At 39.2% G+C, this 20,150-nt stretch overlaps 1 protein-coding gene across 1 annotated transcript in view; it reads left to right on the top strand.

Annotated features, from left to right (window-relative positions):
- Nucleotides 1-708: 708 nt before the first annotated feature.
- LOC128519989 (mannan-binding lectin serine protease 2-like) overlaps nt 709-20,150 on the top strand; it is a 30,216-nt gene continuing 10,774 nt past the window's right edge. Inside the window, exons 1-11 of the mRNA XM_053494000.1 lie at nt 709-812; nt 1,016-1,208; nt 1,510-1,690; nt 1,803-1,928; nt 2,869-3,053; nt 3,364-3,511; nt 3,613-3,728; nt 3,973-4,039; nt 4,134-4,256; nt 4,487-4,570; nt 7,221-7,963. Coding sequence (XP_053349975.1) covers nt 799-812; nt 1,016-1,208; nt 1,510-1,690; nt 1,803-1,928; nt 2,869-3,053; nt 3,364-3,511; nt 3,613-3,728; nt 3,973-4,039; nt 4,134-4,256; nt 4,487-4,570; nt 7,221-7,963 — 1,980 coding nt within the window. The 5' untranslated portion in view covers nt 709-798. The remainder of the gene's footprint in view (nt 813-1,015; nt 1,209-1,509; nt 1,691-1,802; nt 1,929-2,868; nt 3,054-3,363; nt 3,512-3,612; nt 3,729-3,972; nt 4,040-4,133; nt 4,257-4,486; nt 4,571-7,220; nt 7,964-20,150) is intronic.

Genomic DNA, 20,150 nt, shown 5'->3' with positions numbered 1-20,150 from the left:
TGTCTGGCAGAAACCTTCCTCATTCTGCCTTTATCTGCACGAACCCGTCTGTGCTCTGAATCAGCCACAAATGTCTTTACAGTATGATGATCACACTTAAGTTTTGGTGAAATACTGTATCTAATGTTTTCATACCTTGTCCAAGGTATTGCAAATTTTGACGCTTTTCGGCAGCAGAGAGATCCTTTTCCTTTTCCATATTGCTTGAAACCTGTGGCCTGCTTAAGAATGTGGAACAACCTTCTTCAGTACTTTTCCTTTAATTGGGCTTATCAGGCAAAAATTTATGTCTGAGATTCATTTCAGTGATCCAAAGAGCCCTGAGACACAACACCATCCATGAGTTTAATTTAAAAACTAAACATTTAATGTTTATGACACTTACATTCAATTTGCATAATAATTTGGAACGCAGTGTATATTTACATGAAACATCTCAACTGTACAGTAGGTAATGATACGTGTGTGGGACATAAATATGTGGCAGTAGATGGAATTGTGAGCAACATCAGTGTGTAGCAAAATGTCACCAGTTAACTACAGAAAGATGTAATGAACTTTGCAAACCTACAATTTACTCCAACCTTCTGATCAGTAGTAAATAAGATGTATTTTTTTAGGGTTAAAGATGACTTTGGGATCATTTAGCACATATGCAGCTACAGCATTCTTCTCATCCCACAATGATCAAATGACAAATCTGTGTGTGTGTGTGTGTGTGTGGGTGTGTGTGTGCGTATTAAACAAATAAAGGAACTTACACACTGCCGCACACACACAGACACCGTTAGTTCAACCATGTTTATTTTCTGGTAAGTACGGTTACACTTCTAAAGAACATTACATTTTTTACATTTTGGGTATAATTAGACATAAAATGGAATTTGATTAAAATTTTTAAAAAAGAAAAGCTGTCAGTTTAGAAAATAGCATTTCGTTTCAAATATTAGTGAACTCCAACAAAACTGTAAGTAACCTCCTGTCTCTCTGTATGTCCATATTTCTATTCCTTCAGGTTGTGTGTGGTGTTAGCGAGTGTGTCCCCGTCTCTCGCCGGATGGATTCAGTCTCCTGGGTTTCCCCGCGGATACAGTCCGGACTTAAATGAATTTTGGAGACGTTGTGCACCGCCTGGTCACGTCATGTCCCTCACACTGATCCATCTGGACCTGGAGGAGAGCAACGAGTGTGAGAACGATGCCCTGAAGGTACAGGACAGGAAGCTGCTAACGTCTTCTTGCCTCTGTTTTTCTTTCTTGTATTGAATTTTTTTTCTACAAACCATCTGTTAATTCACTTTCTCCTTTTCATACCTGCTCTAAAATGAGCAAAAAAAGACAGATTTTGTTTTAGTTTATTATTCATCCTTTATTTGTGTTCTATCTCTCGTCACCTTTCTTGATTTATTGTTCTTTGTGCTGATTGATTTTTCCGTCTTGGATTATCCTTTGCGTCTGATAAAAATCTAATGCTTTTGTTGTTGTTGTTTTTTCTGTTTCTTTTGGGCAGATTTCTGAGGATGGCCATTTCCTTGCTAACTTGTGTGGCAAAAAGACCTTCGAGGAGCTCCAGTCGTCTGTTAATCCCTCGCTCCGCTCGTCCTCTGGAGGCTGTCTCTCTATCAACTTCTACTCCGACTACTCCAACACGGAGAGACATGCAGGATTCAAGGCTTTTTACACAACCCAGGGTAAAATAACAACGCCTCATGCTTAGGGTTGGACGTCTCCAGTGCTTTAGTAAGAACATCATATAGGATTAAATGCTCATGCTGAGAGCTAACCTTTGACCTTTCCTTACAGATGTCGATGAGTGCTGGGAGAACAGTGAGGTGGAGTGTTCGCATTTCTGTCACAATTACATCGGAGGCTACAGTTGCAGCTGCAGTCCGGGTTACTACCTGGACCCGGATGAACACACATGCCGAGGTAAGCGTGTGTTCTTCCTCTCTCCGGCACACACTCACTTCACTGTATTCTCCAATCTCCATTTTCCCCTTGGTCACTACAACTGGTATCTCAATACATATAAGAATTGTCTCACCTTGAACAAATTATCATTTTCAGTAGCTGTTGCATGCATTTTTTTTTACTCTTTAGAATAGATTTTTTCAAATCCTTTCATTTTTATTTCGCCATTTCTTTTGAATGACCTTTAAAAAAAGGAAACAAGCATGTCGTTCCTGTTTTTGCTTTCTCTCTGCTTACGTTCTTCCATTCTAATTTTAGTTCTTTCTTTAAAGAAGCAAAAAAACAAAAAACCCAGCACTTTGGAGGGATACACACAGCTCCTTTTAGACCGCTAAATAAAGTCTTGAAAAAAAATCACCTTGTTTACATTGAAAAGTTTTGCTGGACCTTCCATGAAGTTCCTCTTTTAGTTTTCTGTTCGCTTCCTGTGATGCTTAGAGACTGCGGAAGTGAAATCACAATTGTGGACACTTTCACATCCTCACGCAGTGCAATTTTACAGACTCAGCAGTAGGAGAATGGGACATTGGAGATATTTATATACAGTATATATGTATATATTTTTTGGACTTCCTGAACTCATAAGGCAGAGTTTAGGGTGTGTTCTCTTTTATGCAACTTCCTGGAATTCCTTTATTTCATGGCATGGACTTTGCAACACCGAGAAAAGTTTTGGTTGAAAGTTGTTGTATTTCTAAGTTAAGGTACTTAAGCCCGCTTCTGTAAAATAAATAAATAAATAAATAAATAATTTAAAAGTATGCAGCTTAAAAGTAAATCGCCAGAACATTCTGTGTCTACACCGTTCTCTGTTTCTCCTGCAATAACACAGTGTTTAGTCTCTGTTCTGGCACTTGTACATTAGGAAAACCTGCCCTTGTGTCTTTTTCTCTTCCAGCCAACTGCACAGAGAATCGTTACGGAGCTGGAGTGTTGACGCCTCCTGGCAGTCCCGGGCCATACTACGAGAATGCAGATTGTTTATACAGTCTCTCTGTGGGTGAAGGAGATCAAATCGAGTTAAAGTTCACTGGAGTGTTTGATGTGGAAAGCATAAATGGAGTCTGCGTCGACTTTGTCAAAGTATGTGCGAGTGTGTAAATGTGAGCGCGTGTCGGGCATTGAGTGTATCGTAACATGAAAGATTATGATTTGTACTATTTACCGTTTAGGAATTCATGCATTTAGGAAAAAGATGCATACTCTGCTTCACAATACTGTATGCTCAGCTACACAAAAACCCCTCTGAGATAAAGCGTAAAAGCAGTCATGACAATCACTGATGTACACAAAGGGCTTTGTGCAACTGATCTATGTCCTCTTAAAAAATGTAGCTGGGTGTTTCCCAAATGAGAAACCGCTTTATCCACACTGGTCTGTCTTCTCTCCTCAGGTTAAGACGGACACAGAGACCTTTGGGCCATTCTGTGGGAAGGACAGACCTGATGACATCCACACCGCAGCCCAACACGTTCAAGTCATCTTCCACTCCGATCAGGGGGGAACAAACCAAGGCTTCTCTCTTCAGTACAGACCTAAAGGCAGGGTTTACAACCAATAGTCATGCAAAAACACGATTGTCATTGTCATTATACTCACTTAACTGGGAACATCTATTTGGTTGATTTATCTTCCTTTGTAGTAATGGAATGTTCTGGAAAAGTGACACCCCATTCCACTGTATCTCCTGTGAAACAACGCTATCCGGTGGGCGAGAAAGTCACTGTGCGCTGTGAGCAGGGATACGCTATAGCTTATGTGAGTATGCAGAGTGAAATGACATACCGTACTTCAACAAACGTTATTGGCTCTCATGGTGGGTCTTGTAGATGTTCATCTACAAAATCATCCAGAGGCGTGCAGAGAAGTATATGTATGATGTCATGTCAAAAGTATTGACTCCACCCCCAACCTGTAAGTCTCAAGGGTAATTTTTTTTTTTTAAAAAGGCAGTAGAGTATGACATTCATCTTGATTTTTCCCCCTTCTTTTCTTTGCGCAGAGAAATTACAGTTTTGAATCCACGTGTCTGTTTAACGGGAAGTGGAGTGGCATACACGACTGTGAAAGTGAGCCAAGATATTAACCTGCCCACAAAGTGCTTGCTGTACACCATATGGTCACAATCCTACCATCAGTATTTCTGTCTCTCATTTTCCGCAGTGGTGAACTGTGGGCCGCCCGACATTTCAGACCTGATGGCGTTTACTGAATACACAGGGATGATGTACCATGACAAATTCAGTATAAGTTGCTCTACACACTACTACCATCTTGTTGGAAATGGTAAGTGTGTACAAATACTGATGCACAATTACAGTAACTAGGCTCTAGGACCCAAGAGCAGAACAAAATGTCTAATTATACCATCTAAATCATCATTGTCAGGGTGATGTGACACCTTGGATGCAAACAATTTAGGCCTTTTAGGACCGCATATATTAAATATGACCTCTGCACTATTTAAATAAATCTTCTGCTCTGGTGAGTGATATCACACTCTTTTCCTGTTTTAGCCAACTTCCTTTGTGATGAGACAGGAGACTGGATGGCTAAAAATGGACAGAACTTTTCACAAATTACCACAAAGTGTGTTCCAGGTATATCCACGCGAACAACAATGAACCACCCACACACACACACACACACACATATATATATATATATATATATATATATATATATATATATATATATATATATATATTTTTTTTTCTCACTTAAAATTTATTCGATCTGAATCACTTAATGTTACACAAAGATAATCCGAGTAAATGCAAAATGCAGTTTATAAATGATGATTTCATTTATAAGGGAAAAAGGGTCCAAACCTTCCTGTCCCTAAGTTGAAAAAGTAATTGTCAGAAACCTAAAAACTGGTTGTACCACCCTTGGTGGCAACAAGCGTTTGCGCTAACTGGCAATGAGTCTTTCACATCCCTGTGGAGAAATTTTGTACCACTCTTCCCTTCAGAATTGTTTTAATTCACCCAAAATGGAGGGTTTTTCGAACACTAACGGCCTGTTTAAGGTCATGCCACAGAATCTCAATCCAGGATTTAAGTCTGGACTGTGACGAAGCCACTCCAAGACCTTAATTCTTTTTTTTTTTTTAAACCTCTGGAGTCATAGTCCAGACTCAAATCTGATTAAGACGGAGTGCCATTTTAAATTTAAAATAGTGAGCACTTTGTTTTGCAAGACTTTTTAAATTATGTCATTATTTGTAATTAAATACAGTGGTGTGAAAAACTATTTGCCCCCTTCCTGATTTCTTATTCTTTTGCATGTTTGTCACACTAAATGTTTCTGATCATCAAACACATTTAACTATTAGTCAAAGATAACATAATTGAAAACAAAATGCAGTTTTTAAATGATGGTTTTTATTATTTAGGGAGAAAAAAAATCCAAACCTACATGGCCCTGTGTGAAAAAGTGATTGCCCCCCTTGTTAAAAAATAACTTAACTGTGGTTTATCACACCTGAGTTCAATTTCTGTAGTCACCCCCAGGCCTGATTACTGCCACACCTGTTTCAATCAAGAAATCACTTAAATAGGACCTAGCTGACACAGAGAAGTAGACCAAAAGCACCTCAAAAGCTAGACATCATGCCAAGATCCAAAGAAATTCAGGAACAAATGAGAACAAAAGTAATTGAGATCTATCAGTCTGGTAAAGGTTATAAAGCCATTTCTAAAGCTTTGGGACTCCAGCGAACCACAGTGAGAGCCATTATCCACAAATGGCAAAAACATGGAACAGTGGTGAACCTTCCCAGGAGTGGCCGGCGGACCAAAATTACCCCAAGAGCGCAGAGACAACTCATCCGAGAGGCCACAAAAGACCCCAGGACAACATCTAAAGAACTGCAGGCCTCACTTGCCTTAATTAAGGTCAGTGTTCACGACTCCACCATAAGAAAGAGACTGGGCAAAAACGGCCTGCATGGCAGATTTCCAAGGCGCGAACCACTTTTAAGCAAAAAGAACATTAAGGCTCGTCTCAATTTTGCTAAAAAACATCTCAATGATTGCCAAGACTTTTGGGAAAATACCTTGTGGACCGACGAGACAAAATTTGAACTTTTTGGAAGGTGCGTGTCCCGTTACATCTGGCGTAAAAGTAACACAGCATTTCAGAAAAAGAACATCATACCAACAGTAAAATACGGTGGTGGTAGTGTGATGGTCTGGGGTTGTTTTGCTGCTTCAGGACCTGGAAGGCTTGCTGTGATAGATGGAACCATGAATTCTACTGTCTACCAAAAAATCCTGAAGGAGAATGTCCGGCCATCTGTTCGTCAACTCAAGCTGAAGCGATCTTCGGTGCTGCAGCAAGACAATGACCCAAAACACCAGCAAATCCACCTCTGAATGGCTGAAGAAAAACAAAATGAAGACTTTGGAGTGGCCTAGTCAAAGTCCTGACCTGAATCCTATTGAGATGTTGTGGCATGATCTTAAAAAGGCGGTTCATGCTGGAAAACCCTCAAATAAAGCTGAATTACAACAATTCTGCAAAGATGAGTGGGCCAAAATTCCTCCAGAGCGCTGTTAAAGACTTGGTGCCAGTTATCGCAAACGCTTGATTGCAGTTATTGCTGCTAAGGGTGGTCCAACCAGTTATTAGGTTCAGGGGGCAATTACTTTTTCACACAGGGCCATGTAGGTTTGGATTTTTTTTCTCCCTAAATAATAAAAACCATCATTTAAAAACTGCATTTTGTGTTTACTTGTGTTATCTTTGACTAATAGTTCAATGTGTTTGATGATCAGAAACATTTTGTGTGACAAACATGCAAAAGAATAAGAAATCAGGAAGGGGGCAAATAGTTTTTCACACCACTGTATGTACATAAACATCAAAAATTACAAAATAACTAAAAAAATAATACAGAAATGGTTTCCTTTAATATGATGAGCAGAATTTTTAACATAAACTTTCTAACTTTAGTGTTAGAAAGTCAGATAAAGAAGAAATGCCAGATATTACCAGCTGTAGTCTACATTAAATAGCGATCTATTTAATGTAGAATACAGAATTGATATAGACTATATAGATTAAAGAAGTCTTTTTTTTTTTTTTTCAAAATAAAACCGTAGTTAGCCTTTTTGTTTTGTTTTCTAACTACATCAGCCATTTTTTGGGATCCATGTACAAATTTGTTATTTGCAAACAATTTCAGTACAATAACCGTATTCATGACCAATGACCTAAATATTTCTCAATTTCACTTTTTTTTAGTATGTGGCATAACTAAATCATCTGCTGGTGGAAGAATCTTTGGGGGGAAAACTGCCGAACTGGGGCAAATTCCCTGGCAGCTCCTAGTGAAAGAACCTCAGCGAGGAGGTGCATCTCTAATTAATGACCGCTGGGCCATCACGGCTGCTCATGTAGTGGAAAAGCAGAGATCACTGAAGTTCTTTGGAGGAATGGTGGATGGTCTAGACAAGAATAAGGTTGAATTGGGAACGGAGACGATCATAATTCACCCCGGCTATGATTATACAAAAAGTCATTATGATAATGATATCGCCTTGGTCAAGATGTCTTCTCGAGTCCCTCTCAGTGAAAATATCATGCCCGTGTGTCTTCCAGAGGGAAAAAGTAGTGGACCAGTGATGGAGGGAATGCAGGGGACAGTCTCAGGCTTAGGTGCGACATCAGACAGGAGGGAAAAGAGTCGATATTTGCAATATGGTCATGTTAAAGAATACTCAGGTCACTGTTTTAATTCTAATCTTAAGGTCACTGAGAACATGTTCTGTGCTGGAGACACTGATGGAGGTGTGGACAGCTGTAAAGGAGACAGTGGGGGTCCACTCGTTATCCCAATGCTGGGGTTTGGGTCTTCTGACACACCATACCGCCTCAAGGGGATTGTGTCATGGGGTCCACCAGTGTGTGGAGATAAAAATTATAAAGGTTATTACACCAAAGTGGAGAATTACCTGGACTGGATCAGAGAAACGATGGAGAAAAATTAAAGCCTGACTGAACAATCCAGAGCCATCAGGCCTCATCCAATAACACGCTCTGTAACTTGGTGATTGCATTATTTACACACAACTGTGTCAGGTTTAAGAGTGATTCAGACATTATTTACAACTAATTCAAATATCAAATATGTTACAATATGTCAGTCAAATATGTTTTGCTTGTAAATCTGATTATAAACTTACAGTATAAACTCTTTTTAAAGAAAATGAGCCTTTATTTCTATGAGTGGCCCATAAGTGCAAACCAGAAACCAAAAGCCTAACAGCAAATCAAAAAGCATAGAAAAAACAAAAACAAATCCAAAAAGCAGACGACAAAGCCACAAACATTGCATTAAATGAAAAAATGCAACAGCATTACAACCACAAATACAACGTTAAAGTAAAAAAAATCACCACTAAAACACAGATTGCGGTAAAAAAAAATAAGAGTCTAAAAACACAACACTAAAAGGAAATGCAACATAAAGTAAAAAGCGCAGCATTAAATTCAATATTGCAAGAATGCAGAAACAACAATTAATTAATTAATAAACAAACAAACCAACATTGCAGTCTAAAAATACAAGAACAAAACAGTTACAGTATTACAAAAGCTCAATAAAATAAAATACAATTAGTCACCAATAGGAACATGAAGAATTTTTTTTTTTAAATCATACAACAAACATTCAAATGGAGTAGTGTTAAAGCAAACAGAGGAAGGAATTACCTTGGACACCTCTGGGCTGAGCAGACACGGCTGTGTTCATCTCACTGTGTGGCAGAGGGGAGGTCTTATCAGTATCATCTACCTCGGATCACGGAGCTGTTGTTGTTTTTTTTCCTCTACAGAACAAAAACACACTGACGAACAAAATGTTTTTAACTGATCAACTAGAATCACAGAAGACACAATTTAAAGGCCAAAATCTAAATCTCAAAAACTGAGCTAAAAAAATTCCAGATGTCTTGAAAGGTTTTTGTGAATAGACGTTTCGGTCCGGTTAAACAAGACAAAGAGTTTTAAATACAACTGAACACATGGCAAATATTGAAGTAAAGTAATGGTGATGGTATGTTTACTGGACAGATATTACATGTCAATATTGCAAACTGTGATTAACAACTAACAGTTATGTGAATTTATAACTAATACACCACAGTTTATTTGTTCTGCATTAGCTTTGCTCAGAGACCTGGGCCCATATTCACAAAAATTCTTAGAATTCTCTTAGAGAGCTCCTATCTTAGCCTAAAAAGTCCTAGCTGGGAGTCTTAGACTAAAAGTGATTTAGAAAACTTTTTGTGCAACTCAAGTACAAAAACGTTTTTATCTCAGTGGGGGTGCGTGGGATGTGTGGTTGACCCCGTTGCTATGAATGATGCAAGAATTCAAGGACTGTGATTGGTTGATAAAAATAACCTTCGACCCCTGCAAAGGTCTTAAAATGCGCTCTTTGTGAAAATAGGATATATGATAATAGAATAGACTGTAAAATCATAATATTTGTATATAAACAAATTTTATAATAATGCTGCTAAAGGCTAAATATCTTAAAGATAATTAAAACAGCCAAATATTAAAAATGTGTCCGATTTTAAAGCAACTAATTTCCACACAGTAGTTAAGTCCTTTTTTTTATACAGTACAGTATATCATACTGATTTTATTACTTGTGATCCTTTTCAGATTGATGGGAGCAAAATGGCTCAGCTTTCACCAGTTTACGTACATGATTGTAGGGCAGTCTGTTTGAGTTGCACTTTTGGATGTTATGTAGCCAACAATCTTCAGGAAGGAAGTAAAACAACAAGAAAAACAAATCTTGGACAGAAGAGCAGTGTTTTAGCTTTATGTTCAGTGGGGTTTGAGATGGCCCAAATCAGTCAAAAACAGTTAAAATTGTTGGCATCCCTGGAATTTTTCCAGAAAATCAAGTATTTCTCACAGAAAATAATTGCATTAACACATGCTTTGTTATACACATGTTTATTCCCTTTGTGTGTATTGGGAAAAAAAAAACCTGGGGCAAGTAACAGGTGTGGGCAATGTAAAAATCACACCTGAAAGCAGATGAAAAAAAGTTCACTTAAGCCCAATCCCAATTCTATTTTCTACCCCTTTCTCTACCCCTCGCCCCTTCCCCTTGTCCCTTGAAACGAAGTGGAAAGGGGAAGGGTTAAAATATTTCCCCTAAGAAATGGGACTCCACTACAACACTGTTATACGTCATCATACGTATCCGTTAATTTACATACATATATATACGTGTACACATACAGTATGGCCGTAAGCAAAACAAACAATGCGTTATCAAATGCTCGGCAAACTGCCGTGCTACTGAACTTTCATATTTGTTTGCAGTAAAGCGTACACGACATAAAAATATATTTTTGTAATATCGCGCAATCGGTGCTATCCGCTAACAAACTTTAGCAATTTTTTTTGCAAACGTTTCTTTACAGAACATCACCATAAAACACAAACACAAGACTAAAGGTAATATACATATAATGAAAACTTGTCATAAAAATCCTTATTAATGGCAAAAATTACTTAGATTTATGGGTCTGTTGCTCGAGTAAGCAGCCATGTTGAAAATTTCGCTTAGCCCTTCGTTTGAAGTGAGGTCACGAAAAATTAGTTTGGAGGACTATCTGGCCCTTCCCCTTACCCCTACCCCTCCAACCAAAAGAGAAATGAGACACCCCTTCCCCTTCACGTGAACGCGCCAAACGGAGGGGTAGGGCTAAGTGTAGGGGTAAGGGGTAGAATTGGGATTGGGCTTTAGTCTTTGCACTGTGTGTACCACACTAAGCATGGACAACAGAAAAAGGACTGTGGTGGCACTGTAGGGTCCAGTGTCAGAAAGCTGGGTTTGCATCTGAGATATTGGGTTTTCCAGCAAGACAATGAGACCGAACATACTTTAAAAAGCACCCAGAAATGGATGTCTGGAGAGTTCTCGGCCCATAATCACAAAGCTTCTTATAATTCTCCCAGAGAGCTCCTATCTTAGCCTAAAAAGTCCTAGCTGGGAGTCTTAGACTAAAAGTGATTTAGAAAACCTCTTAGAGCAACTCTGAGTAAGGAAAGTAAAAAAAAAAAACTTTATGTTAGTGAGGATGCGTGGTTGACCCCGTTGCTAGGGTTGATGCAACAATTCAGTTTGTATATATAGAAGTTGAATAATCATGACTACAGGCTACTTCATGCAAAGTTTCTGTTATAGACTGAATATATTAAAGTTAATTAAAACAGCCAAATGTTAAAAATGTGTCTACTTTTGAAGCAACTAATTTCCACACAGTAGTTAATATTTTTAAGTTCTAACATTTATTTGCCATACTGATTTTATTACTTGTAATCCATTTCAGATTGATGGGAGAAAAATGGCTCAGATTTTATTGTTCAGTCTGCCCGGGTTGCACTTTTGGATGGTATGTAGTCAACAATCCAAACTGGACAGAAGAGCAGTGTTTACTTTTAGCTTTACATTCAGTGTTTGGAGAATATTTCTTCTTTCCGCCATTTTGTCCTCTGTTATAGAAACTCTTAAGCCTCTTAAAAGTCCCTCTCTCTACGCTTAACAATTTTTACCTTAGGAGCTGTTTTTAGGGCTAAGATGTTTCGTGAATCATTTTTATCTTAACTAAGATATAGTCCGAAATTTAAGGGGAAATTCCAAGAAAATGTCATAATTCTAAGAATTCTCTTAGAATTTCATCACTAGGAGCAACTTTTAAGCCTAAGAAGCTTTGTGAATACGGGCCCGAATTTGGGTGTCTGATGGCCCTGCTAGAGGAAAATTCATTAATCTCAGATTAGAACAAAATTGTTGTTATGGGGCCCTAGAGCGAGGCCCTTAACCCTGTCTGCTCCAGGGGCCCTGTATCATGGCTGTCCCTGCACTCTGAAAATAAAGATTTACTGGCTTTAACTGGAAATGGCCAAACTGTGTGTGTGTGTGTGTGTGTGTGTGTGTGTGTGTGTGTGTGTGTGTGTGTGTGTGTGTGTGTGCAATTACTTGCCAAAAATTGGGCATTATACTTCATAAGCACTAGACGTTAAAAGCAGTACATGTATTGTAAAAGGTTTATTAGAAGAAAACCATAAAATCTAATTTGTCATGTGTTGATCAAAGTTCATAACTGAAAGCTGGTCTGATTACCAAAGCAAATGAATCCACATTACTGTTTAAACATGAAGCAAAACAGCATCCAAAACACAAGAACAAATCTATTATTTGACATGTCCCAGTTCCACTTTATTTTCAGTTTCATTATATACTATTTAACATCACTTTAAGCTGAATTTTTTTTTTGTGATGAAATAAAATTTAATTGTGTTTCATATGAACAAAGAAGCAGAACTGTTACCATTTCAAAGGTGTCTGTTTTACTACAACAGCTTCTCCCTAAAAAAGAAATCTCTTACTGCAAACTTCACAGATAAAGCTACTAGTCACTGACGGATACGAATCTTACAGACCAATCAAGAGATTATCTGACTGCAGATACGATACAGTGGTTTTAAGCTCAGCAAGTTGGAAAAATTCATATTTGTATTTGTCATATTCATATTTGTCATTTAATGAATATTAAGTATCTTACACTGGTGAACTATGAAGTATGCATTATTGACAGTTAAAGGGTTTGTAGGAATAGGTTAAAGGTTAAAGCTAATAATAATCTGATGAGCTTTAATGTATTTAGTGATATTATTATTTCAGGTTGAACCCACGTACATGTCTGTCTGTCTGTCTGTATGGGAGAAATTCTGTAAGGTTGAATATCTTACGCCTATTGTACAGTATGTGGCATAAATGAAAAATCTGCTTATATTCGCATTGTAATGATTGCTTATATTATTATGATATGTTCCTCTTATATAAAGAATAACATTTTGATCTTTTTTTAATGATCTGATCAAAAAAGTTTCCTACGCTTCCACATTTACTAAATATGGATGCAAGTCTCCCTCTAGAGGACAAATTTGTATTGACACATCAGATATGTTTATCTCTTCAAGCTGCAATTTTGTTTTAATCAATTTAACACTTACACTTTAACACTCTCTGAACAAGTGAACCTTTATTATACTAACAGATGTTTGACATGTAGTTTTTTTAGTATGTGAACTGTGCATTAATTAAGTTCTTTTGCCACATGTCTATATTATTCTATAAAATATTTTTAGTAGAAAGAAGTGTGTGCAACATCAGTGTGTAGCAAGATGTCACCAAGTACCTAGAGGAATAAATAATGAACTCCATAAACATATAATTTAGTCCAACTCTCTGATTAATAGAAAATAACATCTTTTGACGATAAGTTTTGGATCATTAAGCATGTGCGGCATTCCACTCATCCCACAATGATCAAATGACAAATTTGAGAGTGTGTGTGTTAAACAAATGAAGGAACTTCATTGCAGCACACACACGCACACAAGTTCAACCATGTTTATTTTCTGGTACAGTAAGTACGATTATACTTCTGAACATTATATTTCTAACATCTAGGTATAATCAGGCACCCACTCATAGTCTATACCGCTTTATCCTGTATTCAGGGTCGTGGAGACCTAGACCCTATCCCAGGCTAATCAATTGCAGGGCACACACACACACGTACACACACTCACCCGCTCACACAAACACTACGGGCAACTTTTGGAATGCCAATTAGCCTAACCCGCATATCTTTGGACTGTGGGAGGAAACCGGAGTACCCGGAGGAAACCCACCAAGCACTGGGAGAACATGCAAACTGCATGCGCACAGAGACGGGAATCGAATCCAGACCCTGGAGGTGCAAGGTGACAGTGCTAACCACTACACCATCAGAAATAAACTGGAATTTAATTAAAATTTTGAAAAGAGTAAAATAACTATTCGATCAAAACATAATTTGCCTAATTTTCTGTAAAGCTGCTTTGCGACAATGACACTGTGTAAATAAAATTTAATTGAACAATCGAGCATTTCATTTCAGATGTTAGTGAACTCCAACAAAACTATGAGCAATCTAAACCTTCTTTCTCTCTGTATATCCATATTTCTATCCCTTCAGGGTGTTAGCGAGTGTGTCCCCGTCTCTCGCCGGATATATTCAGTCTCCTGGGTTTCCCACGGATACCACACAAACTTGTCTGAATCGTGGAGGTGTTGTGCACCGCCCGGTCACGTCCTGTCCCTCACACTGCTCCATCTGGACCTGGAGTCTGAGAACGATGCCTCTACAGGACAGGACATTTTTTCTTCCCATTAAGAGAAGTTGTTTTATATGCCTTTAATTCACTTTCTCCTTCTGATACATGTTTTAAAATAAACAAAAAATTACTGATCTTCCTTTAGTTAATTATTTATCCTTCACTGCTGATTTATAGTTTATTATTCATTTCTGTCAATTTTTTTATCTTGGATTTTTTTGATTGTCACGGTTCCTGTTTCTGTCCGACAGATTTCTGAGGATGGCCACGTCCTCACTAACTTGTGCAAAATAAAATGACCTTTTAGGAGCTCCAGTCGGCTTCCACTCCGACTACTCCAACAAGGAGAGACACGCAGGATTTAATGCTGTTTACACAACTCAGGGTAAAATAATAATGTCCCATGTTTGTTATGTTAGAGGTAAAAACCTTTAGCTTTGACCTCTCTAAAATTTTAACAGTAGGGGAAGGTGATATTTTTAATTTTCCTCTTCTTTTTTCTGTTCAAGCCACATGATAGGTCAACTACATGTCATTATGTGTGTTGGTGTGTGTGTGTGTGGGGCGGGATTACAGACTCAGCACACAGAGATGGAGAAACAGGAGGAAGCCGACTCTTTGAGAGAACAGGTGCGACACACACGAGATGATGTAAAAGGTAAGAAAATGAGTGACAGCAAAAAAAACAGTCAAATTTTTATGGTTTTCATTGCAAATAGTTCATAAAGTTTATACATAAAATACATAATGTTAGGATGTACAAGCGGTCAGAGGTGTAAAAAGGCATCAGGGGCAAAATGCACAGTTCTTGGTGGTTTGTTTTTATTCCTAAGGTGCAAAAATATGGCTTCCCAAAAATGTTCAAAATACAAAAACAGCAAATGCACACTTGGCTGCAAACCATCCGGTATCACTGCAGGTCACAGACTGGTTATGAGATCAGTACATCATCTGCCAAAAGCAGTGATGCAATTCTTAGCCCACTAAACTGAAAACCCTCTCCTCCATGGCTGTGCCTAGATGTCCTGTTCATGAAAATCACAAACAGGATTGTAACAGAGCAAAGCCAACACTCACTAGATACAGGTCCAATTTGCTGACGAGAACCTGAACACAGCTCTTACAGTACTTTAAGCATAGACAGATTGGATGGCCCCGGGGAGTGACCCCATCACCCTTTACTTCCACAATACCTCCCACAGAAAATCCTGGGGGACCGGATTATACACGTTCTCCAAATCCACAAAACACATGTATACTGGATGGACATATTCTCAAGCCACCTCCAGAATTCCCAAAAGAGTAAAAAACTCTCTTTCCACAATCAGGACAAAATCAACATTGTTCCTCTTCAATCTGACATTCAACACTCTGCCTCCCCGGGAACCATCACCATATTGTGGTGAAAAGGTTTTCTGTCCTTATAACCCTGAGAGCTTTGTTGTCCAGAGCCATGTACTCCTGGTAGGGCCTAACAAGGCAAACTGGTCTCAGGCGAGAGGTCAGACTAAAACTGGTCCGCCCAAAAGAGCAATGTTGACACATGCTCCGCCATCCTATGGACCACCTGTGAGATGAACTGATAGGGTCGTGTGTGCTGCAATTTGGATGTCAGTGAAGGCCAAGGGCCTTAACGAACCAGACCCAGGCGACAGAGGTTGGTTCTGGCTACGTAAAACATCACTGCCTCTTTCTCTTCCCTCTCTCCCTCTCTCTCTCTTTCCCTCTTTCTGTTGAGCTACACATGTCATTCCTGAGCTGCCAGTGATCCAGACTTCCTCTGCCCTCCGGACCTGTCTGACCCATCCTGGTGCCCCACCTTTGGTTGGAGATCTCGTCACATGGATGCCCCGTGTTTCTCTTTGGGATGCATCTGGTGTCTGGGGATGATTCTCTCTACCTAGAAGACGGTTCTGGCCTCGACTTGTGTTGGCAGCTGTTTATCTGAGGACTTGACAGTTCGATAGTTTAGGACTGGGACTTCCTACAAGTCTACCTGAGTTTTCAATAACTACTTGGACTCCATAATAACATCAATTATTATCAACTGTTATGCTAAACTGCCTGCCACCTAACACACAATATAAATGCAGATTAATTCCTACTCTCTGTTTCACCCAAATGAGAATGCACAGCCTCGGCTCTGGACTGCTACTCTTTAATAGGGGTTGGACATTGTTTTTTAATTGCCCAGGGTGTGAGGTGCCAGGCAGGTGTACTTGGGAGTTCCCAGCTGAGTGACATTCCATTGAATTTTACCCAAGTAGACAAGAGTGGATGATTTCTGCACCAGGCCCCTGTAGGGACTCCATAGTCCTGATAGAGGACACAAATTAAATGCCTTAAATACACACGTGGACAATGACAGAGATACTTGGAGGGGCATGTTTGAATTTCTGTGTTAGTCATGAATTCTCCATACCAAACATACCAAACATTATTTTTATTAAAAAATAATTTTTGAGCATAGCGATGCTGATGAGTGTCCATGGTACCAGAACACCCTAAGCCCAAGGTCATTGATCAATTTTGTAATCATATAATTTTACCTGAGGCCAAATATCTTGGAAACTCAGGTAAAGTTGGGGGGGGACTGTCAACTGATCACCATCTGGTGATGAGTTGGATTAGGTGGCAGCAGAGGCCCCTGGATAGACCTGGTAAGCCCAAATAGGTAGTGCAGGTGAATCAGGAACATCTAGGGAAGGCCCCTGTACAAGAACCATTCAAATCCTACCTCTGGTGGAGCTTTTTTTGTGGCATCCCTGTGGAAGTTGGGGGCATTGACTCAGAGCTAAATTGATTTGATTCATCTAAGCTTTGAAAAAGATGTTTAAAAAAAAAAGACCTTTAGGGATATGTTATCCCGTATCCAAGGTAGGCTTGAAGGACAGCAGCCGCAGTGCTTCTGGAAAATTATCTGGCACCTCACGAGGGGGTATAGAGAACCATCCAAGCTGTGTACAGCCAGAATAAGACACTGTTAATCTTGACTAAAGAGGTAATCAGGCAGTGGAAGGTGCACTTTGAGGAACTCCTGAACCCAACTAATCCAACCTATTCCTGAGGCAGAGTTGGAGGATGATGGGGATCAAAGTCGATCTCCCTGGGTGAGGTCACTGAAGTAGTCAAACAACTCCATAGTGGCAAAGCCCTGGGAATTGATAAGATCTGCCTAGAAATGCTGAAGGCTCTGGGTGTTGAGGGCCTGTCTTGGTTGACAAGCCTCTATAACACTGCGTGAAATTTAGGGATAGTGCCTAAGGAATGGCAGACTGGGGTGGTGGTTACCTTCTTAAAAAAGGGGTACCAGAGGGTAAGTGCCAACTTCAGGGCTATCACACTACACACTCCTCAACTGCCTTGGGAAAGTGTACTCTATGGTGCTGGAAAGGAGGGTTCTGAAAATTGTCAAACGTCAGATTGAAGAACAATGTAGATGATTTAGACCATTTACCTAAAAGGAGCTCATTCAAAAAAAGGATGCATACTCTGCACAAAATACACACAACTACACAAAAACCACTGTGAACTGCAGAATGAAAGCAGTTGTGTACAGTAGATCATTGATAAAGAAACTTAACAAGAAACCTCTCTAATGACAGGTGAAAGAACCTCTGCAAAGGAGCTGCATCTTTAATTAATAACTGCTGGGCCACCACAGCTGCTCATGTAGTGGAAAAGCCAGGATGACTGAAGTTCTTTGGAGAAATGGTGGATGGTTGAAAGGTTAAAATGGCTCCGGCTATGATTATACAAAAAGTCATTATGATAATGATATTGCCCTGGTCAAGATGTCTTTTTCGAGTCCCTCTCAGAGAAAATATCATGCCCGTATGTCTTCCAGAGAGAAAAAGTAGTGAACCAGTGATGGAGAGAAAGTATGGTACAGTCTCAGGCTTTGGTGGGACATCAGACAGGAGGCATAGGAGTCAATATTTGTAATATGGTCATGTAAAAGAATACTCAGGTCACTGTTTTGATGCTGATGTAAAGGTCTCTGAGAACATGTTCTGTGCTGGAAATGTGGATGGACAAGTGGTCAGCTTTAACGGAGAAATTGGGGGTCCACTCGTCATTCCGATGCTGGGATTTGGATCTTCTTCTGTGTGTGAGCAAAATATCAATATATCAGAAATACACAACAGTGCAGGTGACGGAAGAATTACTTCGGACATCCTCGAGCTGAGCACAGACAGTTATTTCCATCTGCAAGATATCATTATCTGCTTTTAGCCTTGGCATTAGCTCTCAGTTTCTGCACTTTATCATTGCTAATGGTAATACAGACAGGAGGTCTTATCAGTCAGGGTACACTGCTGTTGTCTAGCTAGGATCATGGAGCTGACAATTTGCCAAGCATCAGTTACAAATGACTATGTTGTTTATGAGTATGGCATCTGCCCAAGGACAAAAAATAAAACCCAAAATTACAAATATATAAGCACCACACAATACTTTAAAGAGAGAAAGGAATGACATGTAATACATGCTTACAATGACCGTTGTTGACATTGGTTATAAACGAGGATTCTGTAGCTGAGCCTCATCTCGTGTTGTTTTAGGTAATTGGTGTATGCTACGGTGTTTTGCAAAAGTATTCATACCCCTTGAACTTTTTCACATTTTCTCATGTTAAAACCGAAAACGTAATTGTATTTTATTGAGATTTTATTTGATAGACCAACACATGATGAATGGTTTTCAAAATATTTTACAAATAAAAATCTGAAAACTATGCATTTGTATTTAGCCCTCTTTACTCTGATACCCCTAACTAAAATCCAGTAAAACCAATTGCCGTCAGAATTCACCTAATTATTAAATACCTCTGTCCACCTGTGTGTAATTTTATTATAAATACAGCTGTTCTGTGAAGCCCTCAGAGGTTTGTTAGAGAACATGAGTAAACAAACAGCATCATGAGCCCAAGGAACACACCAGACAGGTCAGGGACAAAGTTGTGGAGAAGTTTAAAGCAGGGTTAGGTTATAAAAAATATATCCCAAGCTTTGAACATCTCACAGAGCATTGTTTAATATTCATTGAACATTAAAACGTAATTCATCACCCTATAATGGAAAGAGTACGGCACACCTGCAAACCTAACAAGACATGGCCATCCACCTAAACTGACAGGCTGGACGAGGAGAGAATTAAGGTTCTGTATACAAGGTACTGTATAAGGTTTAGTGACTTCAATAGCAAGTGGGATTCAACTTAACGAAATGGAGAATTACACCTTATTCAGAACGACCTATAACCAATACTCATGTTTATTAGGGGGGAGGGGAGACCTAATACCTATTTTGCCATCTGTGTTGGAGACCAAAGTTCATAACACAAAGCTGGTCTGATTTCAAAAGCAAATAAATCCACATACTATTAAAACAAGACACAAAACGGCATCCAACATTACCACCGCACTCACCACCTCGGCAAAATGACAAAATACACTCAACAAAAATATAAACGCAACATCTTTGTTTCTGCTCCGATTTTTCACGAGATGGACTTAAAGATCTAAAATTCATTCCAGATACACAATATTACCACTTCTCTCAAACATTGTTCACAAATCAGTCTAAATGTGTGATAGTGAGCACTTCTGCTTTGCTGAGATAATCCATCCCACCTCACAGGTGTGCCACATCAAGATGCTGATCTGACATCATGAGTAGTGCACAGGTGTACCTTATACTGTCCACAATAAAAGTCCACCCTGGAATGTGCAGTTTTGTCTCACAGCAAAATGCTACAGATGCCACAAGCATTGAGGGAGCGTGCAATTGGCATGCTGACAGCAGGAATGTTAACCAGATCTGTTGCTCGTGCATTGAATGTTCATTTCTCCACCATAAGCCCAGGACCTCCAGCAGGTTCACCTCCAAGATCATTTGAGACCAGCCACTCAGACAGCTGCTGAAACAATTGGTTTGCATAACCAAACGATTTCTGCACAAACTGTCAGAAACC

This window comes from Clarias gariepinus, chromosome 4 (genome assembly GCF_024256425.1).
Source record: "Clarias gariepinus isolate MV-2021 ecotype Netherlands chromosome 4, CGAR_prim_01v2, whole genome shotgun sequence".
Classification (NCBI taxonomy): Eukaryota; Metazoa; Chordata; class Actinopteri; order Siluriformes; family Clariidae; genus Clarias; species Clarias gariepinus.
The sequence above is the reverse complement of the archived record's forward strand: the minus strand, read 5'-3'. Positions and strand labels throughout refer to the sequence as shown.